This window comes from Dermacentor silvarum, chromosome 9 (genome assembly GCF_013339745.2).
Source record: "Dermacentor silvarum isolate Dsil-2018 chromosome 9, BIME_Dsil_1.4, whole genome shotgun sequence".
In the NCBI taxonomy this organism is placed as follows: Eukaryota; Metazoa; Arthropoda; class Arachnida; order Ixodida; family Ixodidae; genus Dermacentor; species Dermacentor silvarum.
Window position 1 is genome coordinate 162138110 of NC_051162.1, and position 19950 is coordinate 162158059.

Sequence of the window (19950 nt, forward strand, 5' to 3'; positions counted from 1 at the left end):
TGTCATGGTGCATATCCCTTTTGTAGTTTGCCGATTTGCGTTCCCATGAGTAAATTTGATCAGCTTTAGAGAAAAAGCTCCCCATAGCGCTCATGCATTGAAATCGGTAACCGTAATTGTGCCTCCATGTTTCTACTCTGTGCAGGCGCGCAGGCTCAGACGACGAGATGTGATTCAGGCGGCACGCACAATCAACGTGACGCTGAGCCTCCCTCAGTATAGTGGCGCCATTTATTTCGGGCGCCTGTAAACGCATCCTTTCGCACACGCACCGTAAATTTTATTAATGACCATCGGATATTCCTGAAAAATATATACAGAATTAACTTTACACATTGTCCATACGTACATGATACGTGTAAATGCTTGTTTTTGCATCATAATATCAATGTTTTCAGCGCTACAAAAATGAGAAGTAGCAACATGGCGGCCCCTTTCCGTTTGCCACTATCGTTCCCCAACATTTACTCTATTGCCAGAGTCCCCACTGGTTTATTTTGTTGGAAACTCCTCTATGTGCGGCTTGTGACCTCCGAGATCAGAAAAGCAAGAAGTGCGCCGGTGCAATCTCAGAGGCCGTGTGCTGCCTACCGGTCCTCCTTACCCCATGCACGGCCGCTACATACAACGCACAAGGTGTTGCATGTAGCGGCCGTGCCCCATCTGTGCGAGCTCTACACGTGAGCGTGCGTGGCGTGTCACGCTTATATTCTGGTATTAATTGACAGGTAAACCAGCAAGGGTGAACCGAAGACGTAACCGTTCATATCTTGACCCCAGCGCACAAATGGACGGTGACGATGAATGGTCATACGTACAAATACGGGGTGCTTTCCCACTCCTTGTCTACTTGTGCGCTGTTGTTCCTAAGACACGGATAACGAGAGAATCGTTGTGGTTATAAGCCAATGCCTAATTATCATCAATTGCTCGTTCCGGCCAAGCAAGAGGCTCAAGCATGGGGCCTTTTTGCACTGCCTGGTGAGATCTGTTGTGGAGAGAGCACCGATCAAATACTCTCTTATGAGCAGTGCTTACAGAGCACGGGAAACTTTCTTTACAAATCATGTCCATCTCACCGGCGTGTCCCACAAAGTTCGTTCGATCTGCATCTTGCTACGGCGAGTGAATTCGTTCGTGGCTGATACAAGTAATTTCCAAGTATTCGGTGCGCGAAAACTAATATCAAGGGAGAAAATTATTATTATTACTGTGCTAGCGCTATTAATTACTTATTATTGTTGTGATAGCAATTATATGGACACTCTAGGCGAAATTGCGCGGTCCTTGTCGTCGCCGTGAGGTTCCGTATAAAGTCCACGGACGATAAAATCGTCGCCTCGCGCCGTGCGGTATATGTACGAGTGAAAGCATGCGACGGTGAGCCGGCAATGGCGGCTAGCGCACACAGGGGCGAGAAGCTTGAAGGAAGCGAAGTCTTCCTTCCGGCGCAGAACGCACCGGAAGGCTTCGGGGAGAGGGGGGGGGGGGGGGGGGGGCGTTCCGCGCCGCTAGCGCCAGCCCGCGCGGCTGTATCTTGAAAGCTATCTGCGGCGGGGGCAGAGTCCACCCTCCCTGTGTCTTGCGAGCGCCGGCACGAAACTCAATTCGCTTGCTGCTGCTGCTGCGCCGACTCATTCCAGCGTTTTGACAGCCAGTTTCCGCGGTCATCGAGTGAAATGCGTAGATGTTTGCTTGTCTGCGCGTGGCACCATGCTTGTTAATTTAGTTCGTATGCCTATGTTTACAAGTTTATACGGCTGATAAAACTACTATCCTTACTTTGTATACCTGTCCACTAATTTGCTATCGCAATCGATGCTTCGCCTTTCGGGCGAAACTGCGACTTTTTCGAGAATAGTATATTATTTTACTTTAAAACTTTTGCTCTGCATTACGAAATTTTCGACATCATGCTTTCAGCATAGGGGCACTCTGCTGTTCACTTTGATGTTAAAATATAGATGTTATGGCCACTTCAAATTTCTTGCCGTAAGATATATATATATATATATATATATATATATATATATATCAGCAACTTCTGAAGCTTTAAAGACCAGCTTAGCCCATTGTCAACAATAAAATATCGACTGTATTACTACTCTCATGTGCACTTTAACTCAATCTGTATGCACTTACTTCTCAACGATATCTTATTGCACAATAAGCCTTGTTGGCCGAGTTGCATTATAATGCTAAAGAAAAGATGCTGAGCCATAAATATACAAGCACGAGAGAATATCCACAGGGTCAAGTGCAAAATTTCAACTTTATTTCCGTCAGAGGCGTCAGTTGGAAGAGCTTACCACAAATGCGCCATACAATTTAGCTGAAAGTCTGTGCTTGTCCGCGTCGATACCCGCTCGTACTTGTCTATCTTCGGCGCAGCATCTTTAGCATAGCTGCATAGCTTAATGCAAGCTTAATGCAAGCTTTGCATTTTGCAAGCCTAATGCATCGCTGCTACGAAGTTCTGAACACTCTGTGCGTCACAAAAACAATGCAACGACACAAAAAAACAAGAAGCATGTCTACCGCTGTCGCCATACGCACTTTGCTATCCCGAGCAAAGCGTATTAACAGCTGTGGCCCTGAAGATGAACTTTTATGCATTTTGATTCGTCAGCGTGCGTTAATTTCGGGTAAATCTACCGAAATAAAAAATACTAGCAGTAATAGCTCCATGGGCATAATACAGGACCACCGCACAACAATAACAATTTTTTTATTTATTGCGATAGCAGTTATACGGACACTCTAGGCGCATTTCTATATACCGTCGGCATTGCCGTCAGCGCCGCCGTGAGGTCCTGTATAAAGTCCAAGGGCGATGCAATCGTCAGCGCGCGCCATATGCTGTGTTTACGAGTGAAAGCGTGCGAGAGTGAGCCGGCTATCGCGGCTCAATCTCGCGCACGCAGTACATAGTTTTCACATGACGTCACATCCGTCGTCTGAACTAGCCGTCCGCCATTGCTGGGTACCTCACTGTGTGCCGCTCTATGTTCGCCGTTCGCTTCGACGAATACGCGCCGCACGTTTATGGTCCTAGGAACTGCACAATGGTAAAAGGTAGTAGTCCCGAATTTCTCCCACCGTACATGGATGGATTTGTCCGGCCGACTTGGGCTCCCCATAAATCAAAGATCGATATGTGCGATGGCGTGCATGGAGTCGTACAAACTGAGCGTTGGTGCGGATGCGACTTCAAACCCCAAGGCGCTGGCAGACACGACGCACGTGGATATGATTATAATTACGTGGCGCTTACTGCGACCTGCGTCAGTCTGCAATAAATGAAGGCCTGCAAATCACTGTGGGTTAATTATTTTGTGTGAGAAACACATCAGTGAAGCGCCGGCCGGCGGGTGTTGTCACCATCCTCAGCGAAATGAATGAAAGCAAGTTCCATTGCGTGTGGCAATAAAAACATTCTTTCCTGGTTGCTCCGAATCCACAAATGTCCCTGCTTGTCGCACGAGTTCAACCATGCGTGCACAATATTTCTGTCTCTGTGTGTGTGTGTGTGTGTGTGTGTGTGTGTGTGTGTGTGTGTGTGTGTGTGTGTGTGTGTGGTGTGCGTGTGCGTGTGCGTGTGCGTGTGCGTGTGTGTGTGTGTGTGTGTGTGTGTGTGTGTGTGTGTGTGTGTGTGTGTGTGTGTGTGTGTGTGTGTGAGTGGTGTGATGTGTGTGTGTGTGTGTGTGTGTGTGTGTGTGTGTGTGTGTGTGTGTGTGTGTGTGTGTGGTGTGTGTGTGTGTGTGTGTGTGTGTGTGTGTGTGTGTGTGTGTGTGTGTGTGTGTGTGTGTGTGTGTGAGAGAGAGAGAGTGAATAAACTTTAATCGAAAGAGCACGCGAGCGTAGGTTGCTCCTCCGCTCTGCAGTAGGGTGGTCCCCTCAGTCCAGGAGTCCAGCGGCCTTAGCTGCCCTTCTCGCTCGGTTGACCAGGTTGAGCTGGTCCGTCGAGTCGGAGCTGGACAGCGCTGCCTCCCATCGCCGTGTGGTGGGGTGTGTTATGGGTGTGAGCTGTGGTGTGTTTGCGCAAGCCCATACCATGTGGTACATTGATCGCAGTGTGGACATTTATAGGAATACAGCGCAGGGTGTATGGCGTGGTAAACACTCAAATGTGGATATGTGATAGTTTGGAGTTTTCGCCATATTACGGCTTCCTCTCGCGTCAGAGCATTATGCGGTGGGGGTAGTGTTCTTCGTGAAAGGCGATAGTGTTGTAGGATGTGCGTGTAGGTTAATGGTATCGGCTCTGGTTGTAACTCCTCGGCGCGGTCATCTCGCGGCTCCCGGTGTGCATGCGCTCGGGCGTAGGCGTGTGCCTGCTGATTGCCGCGTAAGGACTCATGCCCCGGAATCCACACGACTTGTATGTATGATGGCAGCTGGCGCGCTCCATTCAGAATGCGTTGTGCGGCCCTGGAAATTTTGGCCCTGGAATAATTTCTGCATGCCGTCTGAGAGTCCGTCAGAACTATGACGCAATCCCAGTGCGGTCTCGTCGTGATGGCTAACGCTATCGCTAGTTCCTCTGCCTCCGCAGTGCTCACTCTGGAAACCGACGACGCATTTATTTCGGTCCCGTGATTATCGACTACGCTGGTGACGAATGCGGTGCTTCTTGCGGTGCTGGCCGCGTCTACGTACAAGACATTGGGGTGGTTTCCAAACTTTCTCGCGAGCGCCTGCGCTCGGGTTTGTCTCCGTCCGATGTGGAAGTTTGGGTGCATGTTCCTGGGAATCGGTGAGACGTGCATAGTTTACTGTATTCGCGTTGGGATTTTGGTCGGTGCGCTGGTCTTCCGTACGGAGTATCCAAGACACTCCAAGACGCAGCGTCCCGCTATTGTGCGTAGTAGTCTTTCCTTCTGGCTTAGGAGGTGGGCCTCTATGATTTCCCGTGCATTGTTGTACACCCCTGTCTCCTAGAGGCGAAAAGTAGCCGTTCCGGGTGGGAGTCCTAGTGCTTGCTTATACGCCTTGCGTATCAGCCGGTCGAGTACCTCCATTTCCGCGTTACTGAAATTTATATATGGTGCCGAGTACGCAATGCGGCTCACAATCAGAGCCTGCACTAGTCGCATAAGGTCCTGTTCCTTGAGTCCCCTCTTCCTGCTGGTAATTCGTTGAATCATGCGCAATATCTGCGTGATCGTGTGTTGCAGCTTCTGTATGGCATATCCTCCACCTCCGTCCTTTTGTAAGTGTAAGCCGAGGATCCGAAGTCTGTCTACCTTGGTAATTTCTCTAAGACCTATTAGCAGGTGGATGGTTGGTGCCGGGGCTGTTGATCGTCCTCGTGAGCGCTTCTCTATTATGAGGAGCTCCGACTTCTCCGGCGCGCATTGCAGTCTGCATGTCTCCGCGTAGCTTGCTACGACGTCTACTGCTTCCTGTAATGCCACTTGTTGTTGTCCTATGGACCCGCCGACCGTCCATATCGTGATGTCATCTGCGTACAAGGCATGTCTGATCCCCGGTATTTTCTCGAGTAGGGCTGGGAGCTTCATCATGGCCACATTGAAAAGTGTCGGCGACAGCAGTGCTCCTTGTGGCGTTCCTCTGTTAGGTGTGTCTATTCGCTGTGACCTCACATTTCCCAGCCCTATTGTAGCTGTGCGGTCTGTGAGAAAAGCCCTCACGTAGCTGTACGTTCGTCGGCTGCAATTCGTGTCACTGTGATTGGCTGGTATGGCTTCGTGGCCCACGTTGTCAAAGGCTCCCTTTAGGTCTAGTGCGAGGATTGCTTTTGGGCAGCACGGCGTTGCTGCAGTCAGTACTTCCTCTTTGAGCTGCAGAAGCACGTCTTGCGTTGACAAGGTGGGCCGAAAACCAAACACCGTGTTCGGCATCAGTTGACGTTCTTCGAGATGCGTCTGTAGCCTGTCTAAGATAACACGCTCCATCAATTTACCGAGGCAAGACGTAAGCGAAATGGGTCTTAGGTTCTCCAGGCAGGGCGTTTTTCCTGGCTTTAGTATCAGCGTAATCTCCGCATGCTTGAATTCTGGGGGTAAGGTCCCTCTGCCCCAGTGCGCATTTAAGAGTTCCAGTATTGCCTACACGGTTGCATCGTCCAGGTTACGTAGCAACTTGTTGGTGATTCCGTCCTTGCCAGGAGTGGTGTTTCGAGTGAGTCTTGCGATCGCTCGTGTCAGCTCGGAACGCGTTGTGTCCCGGTCGAGCTCGCTGTTTTCCAGTCCGGCGTAGTCAGCCTTTGGCTTTGCACCAAGTATCGGCTGGCCAATATAACTACTTTGTAAGGCACACAATAGCTGACCGTCTGTGCCTCCGAAGTCGTGTAGTACTCGGCTCATCGTGTGCTTCCGTTCTCTCTTGCTCAGGGTCGGATCTAGGAGATGTCTGAGTATGGTCCACGTCTTCGCAGTGCCCAGCGTTCCTTGGAGGGAGTTACAGAACTGGTCCCAGTTCTGTCGTACAAGTTGCTCTGCATAGCGCTCTGCCTCGTCCGTTAGTTTCGTGATGCGTATATTTAGCTTACGGTTGTGCCGCTGCCTTCGCCATCTTCTAAGCAGACTGCGGCGCGCTTCCCACATGTGTAAGAGGCGCGGATCCACTGCCGGATTGTCCGTGGTGAGGGCAACCTCCTTGGAGTGTTTGGCTACCGATGCCTGCAGTTCTCTAACCCAGGCCTCCAGATCGGTTATCGCTTGGCCTTCTTGAGTTTCTCTTTCGCTCCGTAACTTTGCCCATTCCGTGATTTTGGTGGAGCGTATCTTTCTTCTTGGGAAGTTTCCCAGGTGTACCGAGATGTCGAGTATGATGTGGTCGTTCCCTGGCGTCTCGTTAATGTTTTCCCACTCGACATTCCGAAGTCTGGACGCGAGCGCAACACAAGCTGGTTTTCACCAGCTTGTGTTTCACACGCACCACACACACAACACTGGTGGTGGCGGTGTCGTTTTTGTGCACTGTTATATCTCGAAATGAACATTTTGTTTCATGAAGCACCAGCAATCCCAAAAATGTAAGCATTCAGTGACATTCCGTACTTACCGTGTGTTTGGGCATGCCTGCAGCGGCTGCACATGAGGCACTTGATCTTTTTTTTTTTTTTTTTTTGACGAGCAGTAAACTTGCGCATTGGTTTTGGTTTGCAGTCGGGCAGCGCAAGGGCCGAAGAAAACAAGACAACAAACACGACGCTCATGCCATGCAGGTCAACTCGCCATTTTTTTTTTAGTGTATTGTGCTACTGAATTTTTAGTCTATGCACTGAATTCATTGCTTAAATCTGAAAAGGAGTCATTCGGGCTGTGGAAATGATTCCGATTTATCCCGGTTTCCGGGCTAGCCGACGAGCATTTACTTTTTTCCGACAGAACTACGCGTTCGAGTTGTTCTGTTATGACGTTTGGTAAAAAGTACAGACATATATATATGTATGTACTATATATGTGGCGATATATCTATATATATATATATATATATATATATATATATATATATGCATGATACTGCGTAGTTCGGCTTCTTGGCAGTGTTACTTCTTGTGCGGCAACCAAAAATTGCGCAGATTGGCGTTATCGCGACGCGTGAAGGAACCCCGGATCAACAACAAACACATGCAGCTGCGAGCTGCCGGGCACGCCGCAAGCATGAGGCCTCCATGGCCGCAAGTACCCAGCAACTGAGGACGAAATGAATTGGTTAAATGCCATTCTCGTGTCCAACAAAATTTAGAAAGGCTCGGTTTTCAACATTCCCCACAATGTTGCCTAGAACCAAATTACAGCGAAACACCATCAGAATTGGAGGGCACTTACGCTTCTTCACCTTTAAAAGTGGAACGTGATAGCATTCAAAGATCCCTGACTGCTTATCAGGCTTTTTTCTCGTATAATCGAATTACAGTCCGACGCTATCACATCGGTAGGTTGTGGTTAAGTCATACTTTACGATTTTCTGACGAATTTTACTTTGAGAAATTCAATTTTTGTTCATTAACGCCTTGTGCCACGCTAAAATCCCGCGCGGTCGGGGTGGTTCGGGATGATGTGGTTTAATTGGCATGATTATTTCCGCCAGACGCCGATGCTTACGCCAACGCCGACACCGACGTCAACGCCGCATTTTTTGCGACACGGGTCACTTAACGCTATCGCGTTAAAATACGCAATAATTAACGGCGCATACTCCGAGGACTAACCGCACGCGGCATCCTCGTAGTTGTAGGAACGCCTTTAATTTTTTTTTTTTTTTTAGGCGGAAAGCGGTATACGCCTCGAAGCACCCGGTGTACTGCCACCGAACGCGCGAGTCGCAAAATAGCGGCTTGGAAGTTAGGCCGGCTAATCAGCCCACATCAGTGGTCCTCTGAGACATTCTGTAAATTATTTTCTTTTATTTCACTAAGGTGTTTACGCGGGCGAAAGCGGGGATTTCGGTTTCGGCATTCCAGGCGGTAAGTAAGACTGACCTAGCTTCGTTAGCGGATATGCCACGGTGGCGTAACACAAACCGCAAAACACCGGAAAGGGCTTGCGAGTATATAAGCGAGCGCTATGACCACGCCAGAGCACAGTTCTCCGGGACCAGTGGATAACGCAGCCTTCTCACCATGAACTCCCTGGTAAGACTGGCTGCTCTTTGATTTCGGCCCCAGCCACGCATGCTAGCTGTTTGAGTTGACGCATACATGTAACAAAGCTTCGTGCACTGATGCTTCCGTCGAAAGAAAACTAGGATCCGTATTGTCAAAGCACTTGATGCGCGACAGCGGTTATGAAGAGGTGGCCCGGCCGTTTGTTGGCTGACCAGAGGCAAACCTTTAGAGGTCATACACATGCAAAAAGACACGCAGGTTTGACGCAATGTTGGAATCTGAATGACGCGAAGCTTGTTTGAGTTAGCGATGTAGCAGCACTATCGAGGATGACATGAGCATAGCATCAACGCCTGTACCTTCTAGGTGTATGCCTCATGAGGTTGAAAGCGATGTATAATGATGCTTCTCAAGGGAAACTCATGCAGAGGGAAACAGAACACATGTCTGCGTAGACTTAAGGCTTCATATTCCTTGCGCTCAGTGCCAGGTAGATTGGGCGGCGTTGGTCAATGAGGGGCACGTACGCAGTTGCGCATGCGCATTGCCTAAGTTGTCAACTAAGGCACATAAATGTCCACTGGCAGATACGCAGTGACCCAAGTTATCTACTAGGCAAAGCCGCAGTCGGCCCATATCCTGTGCTCCGAATTGTTTATACCGGCTGTATTTTTTTTAGAAGGTCCTAATTTTTTTTAATTACCTGTGGCAGATAGCACAATTCAACCCTTTGATCTAAATTACTCGACGAGGTGGCCATTAGTGAAATCAGAATGTTTCATTAAATAAATACCATAGCTATGCTAATTAACTTTCTAGTTAATTATCTTACGTCATATTGTTAAATCTATCAATTATAGCCGGTGAGTTCGCTAGGCGTATCCACTTGGAAGTAATTCGCTGCACTACGTCCAGTTACTTTTGTGCTTTAATGCATGAAACAGTGTTTTCTGAGAAGTAACTGGAGTGCCAATGAATTTCGTCAATCAGTGCCTAGGAACGTACGCTGTGTCTGAACATACGCATAGTGGGAGTTTGTATACATCACTGCGTCAATGGCATTTCTGATCAACATTGAGTGTTAGGTCAAATGAACACAGCGTTTGCCTGTCACGAATGACAGTCGTGCTAGCGGCATTTTGTAAAAGGAAATTATTCTGAAGCCCAGAGTAGACGCATTTAAAGCGTATTTAAGCGTCACTACACCTTTGCAGAAGTGAAAAACTACGAGGCCATTTAGTAAGGCTCACTGTCGAATGACGTTTTACGAGGCGAGACTACAGGTTTAGGCGATAAACGAAAATATGAAGGTGGTGAACAGTATGCAACCTTTTGGTCGCGATTATCATTTCAGGATCTCGAAATGATTTATTCTCTTTCATCTCATAAGAAATGGTTGGCAAACAGAATGCTCAGAATGTAAGCGTGCCATGTCACAATAGGGAACGAGTATGACAGTGTGCCATTTTACACGAAGCATTCGTAAAATTTTGATAGAATGGGAAACTGTGCATGCATACTTCTTTGTTATTAAACATACATCGACAGCACACAGAGGCAGAGACACATCTAGAGCAATCATTCCTTGAGTAATGATATAATGTTTTATCTACATTCGCATATCACCGCATTTCAACACAATTCCATCTATTTCTCAAACAGCTCCACGGCTGCTTGCCGAACGTACTGATGCGAGCCTTCCATACGCAGAAGACCACTTTACATATACGTCATTCCAACGACGTGTCCGAAAAAACAAAGCTGTAGAAACACACCCTACTTGTAGGGCGTGTTTGACTTGTCTTCACTTCCACTTTCAGATGACTGTACATTTTATGAACGTGTCTTGAAATTGGTTTCTGTGTAGTTTCAACAGAATGATTATTTCGTCTCGAAATATTGCGTGGGTGCTGTCTTTGTCACTAACGATGACTTCACTTGCTCGCTGCCGTGCTCGTCACAGGCAATCTTCATCGTAGGCTCCTCTCTGGTGGTGTGTGTCATGGCCGGTGGTCTGGGAGTTGGATATGGAGGAGGCTATGGACTGGGCTATGGAGGCGGCTTAGGCTACGGCGGAGGTCTTGGAGCTGGAGGAGTTGGCGTGGGAAGTAGCGTGACCTTGCTGAGAGGAGGTCCAGGATTCTCCAAGGCCGTGGCTGGACCAGCGTTCCTGATCAGGACGGTGCACCATGTGAATAAGGTGCACGGCGGAGGTGCCATCGTGGCTCACAGTGGTCTCGGAGGCGTCGGCGGAGGGCTCGGCTTCGGTGGTGGATATGGCGGTGGATACGGCGGTGGCCTTGGATATGGAGGTGGACTAGGATACGGTGGTGGTCTTAAGTACGGCGGGTACGGCCTCAAGGGCTAGGTTAGGTGTGTGTTTTTGTGAGCCCTGTAGATAGAATCCGGTATGGCGCCATCGATGGAGACGGACAGTTATCGGCAGTGACTTCGACAACTATTGCTAGTTAGAATAATTGTGCTCTCCCCGAAGAGCAACGACAACGAAAATGGGTGAAGTAGTCAACACTTTCGCACTGCCGGCTTCGTGTTCTGCTTCTTGGCCAATCCCCGGTAGCGGTAAGAGCCATCGCTTGGCGAAAATACGAAGGTGGTGACCAGTGGTGAAGCGAGTGTCCGTGCAGCAATGTACTTCTGGCAGAAGTCATTAAACCCAACACCAATGTTGCTACCACAAGTGGCCACAGAAGATTGAAGAATGATCGACTCAGGATCCTGGCAATACGGCGCAGTGTTCGAAGTCTGTTATCAGGAATGATCGTAGGTACTTGGTGACTAATTATTAATAAAGATATTGCTGATAACTATCCTTTGTGTTTTACATTCGCCCTTTGAGTGCATTTTACTATCAATGGGCTTTGCATTTATAATGCTCGTCTCTGTAGCTTCTTTTCAAGCGAAGCTTCTATACACTAGCCTGCGCCGGCGATGTAATGGTAAAACTCCGGCTCCAGCGGCGGCTAGCCAGCGCCGGAGTGCGAGTCATTAGAGAGGTTTAGCTTGTCCGGTAATCGGGTAAACGCGGGTGGACCGGGCGTTGGGGCGTGTTGGCGGAACCGTAAATGTGAGCGGCCTGTATGGTGCTGCCACCTGGTGGCGCAGAGATCAAACAGACGAAAACAGCTAATATTGCAGTAACCAAGTGTAACTTCGCTGGTGTAAATTTTCGGTAGAATCACGATTACGCCACTGCCGAAAAATAACACCAGCAGCGAAGTAGAATACAAGCACGTCACTTCTCAAGGAAAACGAAGGAAAATCCGCGCCTACATGTGCTTACGACTAGGTCTGTCTTGTCTTCCAAGCACTCAGCATGCTACTTTTAGCTCCGGGTGTACTCGCAGCTGTTCGGCGATATCGTTAGCGCTTATTGTTCCCAAGAAGGTGGCCTCCCGCCTTGGTCGTCCTTCGGCGGCGGGTTGATGGGGTCGCGAGGCAGGCAGTCGGCATCAGAGTGTTTCCGTCCGGAATTGCAGATTCGGTGATATCATATCCTGGAAACCTGGGGCTCCATCGTGAAAGGCGGCCTCAAGGGCCCTTTAATTTGGCCCGCCAACGCAATGTGCGGTAGTCGCTTCCGACTTTAAATGCCTATCATGTAGGTAAGGCCAAAATTTTGCAGTAGCCCAAACGATACTTAGGGGATTCCTTTTCCGTCGTATACATATATAGAATATTTGGCTTCGCCTTTCGGACAGCGAGCGTCCAGCATATGCTATAACCTTTTCAAGTCCGTCTTTGTCGCCGAGGCGGCCTACGCTACTTGTAGCGGTATGAATTTCGGGATTGGCGTTTTCAACGAAGTGTGGAGGTGCCAGTGGCGACTACAAGAGTTATTTCGGTTCTTGAATTGCTTCGATCTGCTGTGTTTTCCAATTGAAATCGAAGTATGAATTCATGAGGTGAGCCAGTGGGCTCGGCGATGCGGGAATAGTCTTTGACTAAGCGCCCGTAGTATAGGCGCACAGACCAAAAAATCTGCGCACTCATTTCTTTTCGGCGGGCTGTGGGAAGTTAGCGATGGCAGCGGTCATCTGCGGATCTGGAGGTGTATTCTCTAAATGTTCACCTAAAGGAGACATCCATTTTGGCTTGTGGCTCAAGTGCTGATTGGTTGGAGTGGAGACTAGCGACGAGGAAACAGGCGCGCAGAGTCAGTTTCCTTCTCGCTGCATGGCTGAGCTCCAGCCATGGTGAGCGGCGGCCGAAATGGACAGTCCAGTAGGGGGACACTTACAGAATACCCCCCAGGACGGACTCCAACTTTACTGATTATATATATACGTGACCCCAGAACAGAAGCTCTTCGTAAGCGAAGCAGCACTTTTCCGGTTTCAGGATGAGTCCACATGATTTCATTGCCTCAACAATGGTTCCAAGCCAGCTGACGTGATCGCCAAACTTTCGGTAATAAATGGCGACGTCAGCCAAGTAGACAAGACAGGTCTGCTACTTCAAGCAGACATCTTGTCCACAACATGCTGAAACATTGCAGCTGCTAAGAAAACCCCGAATGGCATGCCATTGAACTCGAAGACGCCGTCCGGTGGGATAAACGCTGTCTTCTCTCGGTCCCTTTCGTCAACTTCAATTTGCCAATAACCATGTCTTAAGATCCATCCACGAAAAATACTTATCATTGCAGAGCCTGGCCAGCGCGTCGTCAATCCGTGCGAGAGGGCATACGTCCGTTTTCGTGACTTTGTTCAAGCGACAATAAACGATTCAAAACCCCAGAGTTCCACCCTTCTTCTTTTTAGAAGACCACAGAAGACGCCCACGGACTGTTCGACGACTGGATAATTCTGTCGCACAGTATTTCATAAACTTGTTGCTATATGGCTTCTCGTTCTCGTGTCGAAACTCGGTACGGGCTCTAATGGCGTACCTTAAAAGGAACAGCCAAGTGTTCTCTATATTGAAACGAATAAAAATTCATTAGAATACACTGCTACAGTGAATACAGACAGAAACTGTGAACAGGAGAATAGACGATGAAGGATGTATATGTACACTCTCACCAAGGATACACCAATGACGCCACGTAGATAAAGTTTTTATCACCTCCTCCAAACGCCAGAGTCCCGAACTCTATCTGTCGATGACAGCGTAAGATTATGTAAATGTGTCGCATTCTCAGTCGTCACTCAAAATTTTCCGTACAGTAACCGAAGTGGTGGCGAATATAGGCTCACTCTTATATTCTTCTTTTCTAGATTTCCTGTATTTACACAGTAACTCAACGCTCCGTTATGGTGGGCGCCCTTTCGGTGTACCGTGCACACACGCACTCTAAAGAGCTTAAAGCTCGCCTACACGCCGGACACGCAAGCAATGAAATAACCATTTTGTGGGCGATTCAGTTTAGTAACTATAGTAACGTATTTGATGACAACTGCTTCCCAAAGTGCTTCCGCATCTTCGCAAGAAGCCTAATTGCACAGAATGTCACACGAAAGGAATAAAAATTTTCATCCACCCGAGTTTAGCACGCAGCTGCAAAAGAAACACATACCGGTTTCTCACAAAGAAAGCTTAGCAGTTGAAGGAAAATTCGCCCTGGTCTGGGGATCGAATCCGGTACCAACGCTGGTTGCTGTGTCATCTAAGTTAACCAAGAGGCTAGCAGATCGCACAACGAGGAGTGAATTGATCGACAACGCGAACCACGGGGACACCGAATATGGCAAATAGGTTAAGCGGAATACCGCTGAATGTCGCGTGTTGTATTGACAATTCAATGACGTATTATCGGTGGCCAGCTGGTCTTGCTGGGCGGCGAGCGATGCGCCTCAACGCGGAAAGCCGCGCGGTGATCTTTGCTGTATCGGGTGACCAGTATGACGAGGACGCAGGCCACGGTGACCGTGACCACGATGAGCACGAAGCTGAGCATGGCCTGCGCAGTGCCCAGGTCGTGCTCGCCTGGCGCCGGAGGGTAGGATGCGTCCATCAAGCGTTCCGTCGAGGGAGGGGCCGCGTCTGCAAAAACCGCCAGCGCAAGCATCGTCAAATGTCAGGGGTGTGCGAAAGTTCGAAACTTTTGAACAACGAATCGATTCGGTGTTCGAATCGAATAGTCACCACTCGAATGAACTTCGAATGGAATAGTGACTATTCGAAAATCCCAATGCTTTTTTTGTGAATGGCTGTCGAATAATTCACGTCGTTGAGTGTACACGATCAATCACCAAATTTAAGCGAAATTACGATAACTTTCTTCCCGTATACAGGGAACATAAATAGTAACATACAGTACTAAAAACATGCTTTATCGCTCAGACAGATTTTCCGATTAAACACGATTACTCGCAATAAAGCTTTGTTCAAACAGGTCATTCGGCAGTGGGTACTGTTTGCTACTGTTTATTGATGTCCTAGACGGCATGCATTTTTTATTTGGTAACAAGGCTGCCTTTCTATGCTTTATATGATAATGCATCGCGTCGTATTCTCTAAACAACCCTGAGCTTGAGAACCTCTCTTGGTTCTTTTAATAAAGCAGGCTATAAAATGTGCAGTGTAATGATATAAAATTGTACAAACGTTTCAATGTTGTGTCTACCAATATTTGCCTTTGATATTAGTGGTGAGAAGGCTGTACATTATTCAGAAACTATACTTAAAGTATTTAATATTCGATTCGATTCCCCGCTGGCATTTTTTTTTATTCTTATTCAATTCGATTCGATTCTAACACTATTCGATTCGTATTCGAATTGGTCTGAAAGTACTTTTCGCACACTCGTATTAAATGCTGTCGAGCATGTATGCTGCATGTTATCTCATTTTTCCGTCTGTACTTCACGCACTATGCATGTTCAAAGAGAGTCGGAACAGGTAAACACAGTCAAGCTAAACCCATAGATCAATTCACCAAGACGGTGATGGTGGTGGCGATCATGACGATGACGATGTTGATGATAATTTAATAAGAAAATGTTCCAATTTCACCCGAAAGGCGAAGCATCAATTGTGATAGCAAATTAGTAGAGAGCCATACGGAGTAAGGATAGTAGTTTTATCCGCTGTATAAACTTGGACACATTCGCTTACTAACTGAATTAACAAGCATGGTGTCAGCGCGCACAAGCAAACATGAATAGATCACACTCGATGACCGCACACAACCGCTGTCAAAACGCTGGCGTGAGCGAGTGCGACAGCAGCAGTGAGCGAAGCTTCGTGCGGTCTATCGCTTCAATGGAAACTGAGCGTCGAAAGCACAACGCAAACGTTGGAGCCGTGTTGCAGATCGCTTTCAAATTAGGATGTGCGCGACCGCCCGCCACCGCGCAAAGTACAAGTTGCTCGGAGAGCATAAACCGCACGCCCTCCCTCCCGCGCTGCCTTCTCGTTTTCCTCCTTTCGCCGGCGAGATTGCAGTTCCCCTTGCGCCGGGTCACAAGATAGGCATTTGGTGCCGCAGAAAACGTCACTTCTCCTCCCTCCCTCCCTCCCATCCCCCCACGGCCTTCCGCGCCACGGAAGACGTCGCTTTTGCTCTCCGCCGTGCGCTGGCTCCCCGTGAAAGCACACGCCCCTCGCGTGCTTTCACACGCACATACAGCAGACAGCGCACGGCGAGGATTTTTTCGCCCTTGGACTTTATATGGAACCTCACGGCGACGGCAATAACGACGGCAGAAACCGGCTTGGAATGTCCATATAATTGCTTTCGCAATAAAAGACATCTTTGTCCTGGTCTCGATCTCATCGGAACTGTTTCTCAGTCTCTCCGGAGCTAGATTGCGAATGGAAATTAGTTTGCAGTGGCTAATTGGGTTTTAAAATCTATTTTAATTGATTTGGGAAAGTAAAATCGATTAATACTGGAAGAACTGAACGTCAGCCTCATTCCTTAACGGCGGTACGCCAGTGCGACATTATAGATTTCAAATTATTTTCCCTTACACTGCGACGTCTTGGAGCAGAGAAGGTTTTCGTAATCCGCTATAGGTTGAATTGAGGGTTCCTTTAGAACGCAATGTAATCTTTCTTTACCGATCAACTATTGCCAAGGCTCCAGTAGACGCTGTCTAAACTCGCGATGTCATAACAAGCTGGCACGGGAACCTTAGGTCGGCGTCACCATCCGACTTCCCTTCCTGAGTCTTTTCTGGCCAACCAAACCTCTCCTCGAGTAAAACTCTGTCGTTGCGCTGTATTATAGAAGGATAATTTATTCCAACAGCTCCGCTTAATAATCATCCTCACTATCTGTTTAACCCTAACTCGCCACATCACAGCAACGCATAAGCATCGTCTTAAATGATTTAGCAACGGGAAGTTGGCGGTAGCACTCACCCATTCGCTGAAGCGAGTGCGACTCGCCGGTCGTGCTTCCTTCGTGGCTCCCGGCTTCTCCATCGGCATCACGTGGCAGAGGAACGGCGCCTGCCGGGCTGCTCTCCGCCTTGATCGAGACCGGAGCGTCAGCCTCATCTCCAGGTCTGGTAAACACCATTGCGATGTCCGCACAGATGCTCACCGGAATCCGAAATACGCGTCTTCGTCTTCTTCGTCCTCCTACACCAGCCAAACCCACTCACGCTCACACGTGCTTATTTTATAATTCCGGCGGCACTCTGCATGGTGGTCCGCTGCGCAGTGCCCTTGGGCCCGAAGGGTACAAGGAGGTCCCGGAGGCTCACCGGAAGGCAGACACGTATAGTTTGCAGCTGCTTTCGACGCTGTAATCTCGCCGTTTCAGTTCTTGTTTCTTACTTTAAATGGTGGAGGCAACCGACGATTTCTGCTCTAATCTAGGCATATTATAGACCCTGTGCCGACATTGACCACACCAACACCACAATACCCATACCAAAGATGGTGCCGGACACACACTCTACTACTACCATCCATCCTTACAGTCCGCGCCATCGCCTGGAAATGCGCTCCCCTCTACTGATGATGATTACGTATTATTATATTAAACTTGACGGTGGAACCTACCCGCGCTCAGGGAGACTGTGCGCTCTACTCTTGATGATGATGATGGTGGTCCTACTGGCTCTTTTTCCTCTCCTCTTCTTCTCCACTCCCTTTCAGCAAACCCTCAGTTAAAAAAAGCACACTTAACCTAGAGGCCTGCTTCAATTTCCTTATTCGAATCCATACGAAGCGAAGAAATTTTCTCATTAGGTAAACGTTTAATCGATTTCCGTTAAGTTGATCGCATTTAGGCTGAATTCTTTTTATCACACGACGGGCCAAGAGGGGGAAATGGGTTTTCTTGCTCTCCACGCTCCCTTGAATTGATTTCGTTGTCTACAAATATATGAGTGCAGTTGAGATTTAGATAGTAGCCCGTTATGAAACAACGTGACAAGAACGTTTGTAGGAACAAGCCCCACGATAAGACTAATCCAAGTACTAACCATCATTCGAATGGTAGCTGAACGATGATCCTGGCGATGATGATGATGATGATGATGATGATGATGTCATGGTGTATATCCCTTTTATAGTTGGCCGATTTGCGTTCCCATGAGTAAATTTGATCATCTTTAGAGATAAAGCTCCCCATAGCGCTCATGCATTGAAATCGGTAACCGTAATTGTGCCTCCATGTTTCTACTCTGTGCAGGCGCGCAGGCTCAGACGACGAGATGTGATTCAGGCGGCACGCACAATCAACGTGACGCTGAGCCTCCCTCAGTATAGTGGCGCCATCTATTTCGGGCGCCTGTAAACGCATCCTTTCGCACACGCACCGTAAATTTTATTAATGACCATCGGATATTCCTGAAAAATATATACAGAATTAACTTTGTCCATACGTACATGATACGTGTAAATGCTTGTTTTTGCATCATAATATCAATGTTTTCAGCGCTACAAAAATGAGAAGTAGCAACATGGCGGCACCTTTCCGTTTGCCACTATCGTTCCCCAACATTTACTCTATTGCCAGAGTCCCCACTGGTTTATTTTGTTGGAAACTCCTCTATGTGCGGCTTGTGACCTCCGAGATCAGAAAAGCAAGAAGTGCGCCGGTGCAATCTCAGAGGCCGTGTGCTGCCTACCGGTCCTCCTTACCCCATGCACGGCCGCTACATACAACGCACAAGGTGTTGCATGTAGCGGCCGTGCCCCATCTGTGCGAGCTCTACACGTGAGCGTGCGTGGCGTGCCACGCTTATATTCTGGTATTAATTGACAGGTAAACCAGCAAGGGTGGACCGAAGACGTAACCGTTCATATCTTGACCCCAGCGCACAAATGGACGGTGACGATGAATGGTCATACGTACAAATAGGGGTGCTTTCCCACTCCTTGTCTACTTGTGCGCTGTTGTTCCTAAGACACGAATAACGAGAGAATCGTTGTGGCTATAAGCCAATGCCTAATTATCATCAATTGCTCGTTCCGGCCAAGCAAGAGGCTCAAGCATGGGGCCTTTTTGCACTGCCTGGTGAGATCTGTTGTGGAGAGAGCACCGATCAAATACTCTCTTATGAGCAGTGCTTACAGAGCACGGGAATCTTTACAAATCATGTCCATCTCACCGGCGTGTCCCACAAAGTTCGTTCGATCTGCATCTTGCTACGGCGAGTGAATTCGTTCGTGGCTGATACAAGTAATTTCCAAGTATTCGGTGCGCGAAAACTAATATCAAGGGAGAAATTATTATTATTACTGTGCTAGCGCTATTAATTACTTATTATTGTTGTGATAGCAATTATATGGACACTCTAGGCGAAATTGCGCGGTCCTTGTCGTCGCCGTGAGGTTCCGTATAAAGTCCACGGACGATAAAATCGTCGCCTCGCGCCGTGCGGTATATGTACGAGTGAAAGCATGCGACGGTGAGCCGGCAATGGCGGCTAGCGCACACAGGGGCGAGAAGCTTGAAGGAAACGAAGTCTTCCTTCCGGCGCAGAACGCACCGGAAGGCTTCGGGGAGAGGGGGGGGGGCGTTCCGCGCCGCTAGCGCCAGCCCGCGCGGCTATATCTTGAAAGCCATCTGCAGCGGGGGCAGAGTCCACCCTCCCTGTGTCTTCGCTGCTAAGATGGCGTTGATGCCAGCGCCGGTACGAAACTCAATTCGCTTGCTGCTGCTGCTGCGCCGACTCATTTCAGCGTTTTGACGGCCAGTTTCCGCGGTCATCGAGTGAAATGCGTAGATGTTTGCTTGTCTGCGCGTGACACCATGCTTGTTAATTTAGTTCGTATGCCTATGCTTACAAGTTTATACGGCTGATAAAACTACTATCTTTACTTTGTATACCTGTCCACTAATTTGCTATCGCAATCGATGCTACGCCTTTCGGGCGAAACTGCGACTTTTTCGTGAATAGTATATTATTTACTTTAACACTTTTGCTCTGCATTACGAAATTTTCGAC

At 48.4% G+C, this 19950-nt stretch overlaps 2 protein-coding genes across 2 annotated transcripts; one reads left to right on the forward strand and one right to left on the reverse strand.

The window, feature by feature from the left end:
• Window positions 1-10580: 10580 nt before the first annotated feature.
• Window positions 10581-10946, forward strand: LOC125939930 (acanthoscurrin-1-like). The gene has a single exon (XM_049655471.1). The coding sequence runs from the start codon at window positions 10581-10583 to the stop codon at window positions 10944-10946; it is 366 nt and encodes a 121-aa protein (XP_049511428.1).
• Window positions 10947-14336: 3390 nt separating this feature from the next.
• LOC125939931 (uncharacterized) lies at window positions 14337-17081 on the reverse strand. The gene is made up of 2 exons (XM_049655472.1): window positions 16907-17081; window positions 14337-14581 (listed from the first exon to the last, which is right to left on the reverse strand). Exons 1-2 carry the CDS (start codon window positions 17064-17066, stop codon window positions 14337-14339), a joined length of 405 nt encoding a protein of 134 aa, XP_049511429.1. The 5' UTR covers window positions 17067-17081.
• Window positions 17082-19950: the final 2869 nt, after the last annotated feature.

What these genes read in the sequence shown, in the direction of transcription:
- LOC125939930 (XM_049655471.1), top strand. Translation starts at nt 10,581, where the DNA reads ATGGCCGGTGGTCTGGGAGTTGGATATGGAGGAGGCTATGGACTGGGC.
- LOC125939931 (XM_049655472.1), bottom strand. Translation starts at nt 17,066, where the DNA reads ATGGTGTTTACCAGACCTGGAGATGAGGCTGACGCTCCGGTCTCGATC. An exon ending in GCACTCGCTTCAGCGAATGG is followed by an intron (nt 14,582 to 16,906) that starts GTGAGTGCTACC and finishes CGGTTTTTGCAG; the next exon opens with ACGCGGCCCCTCCCTCGACG.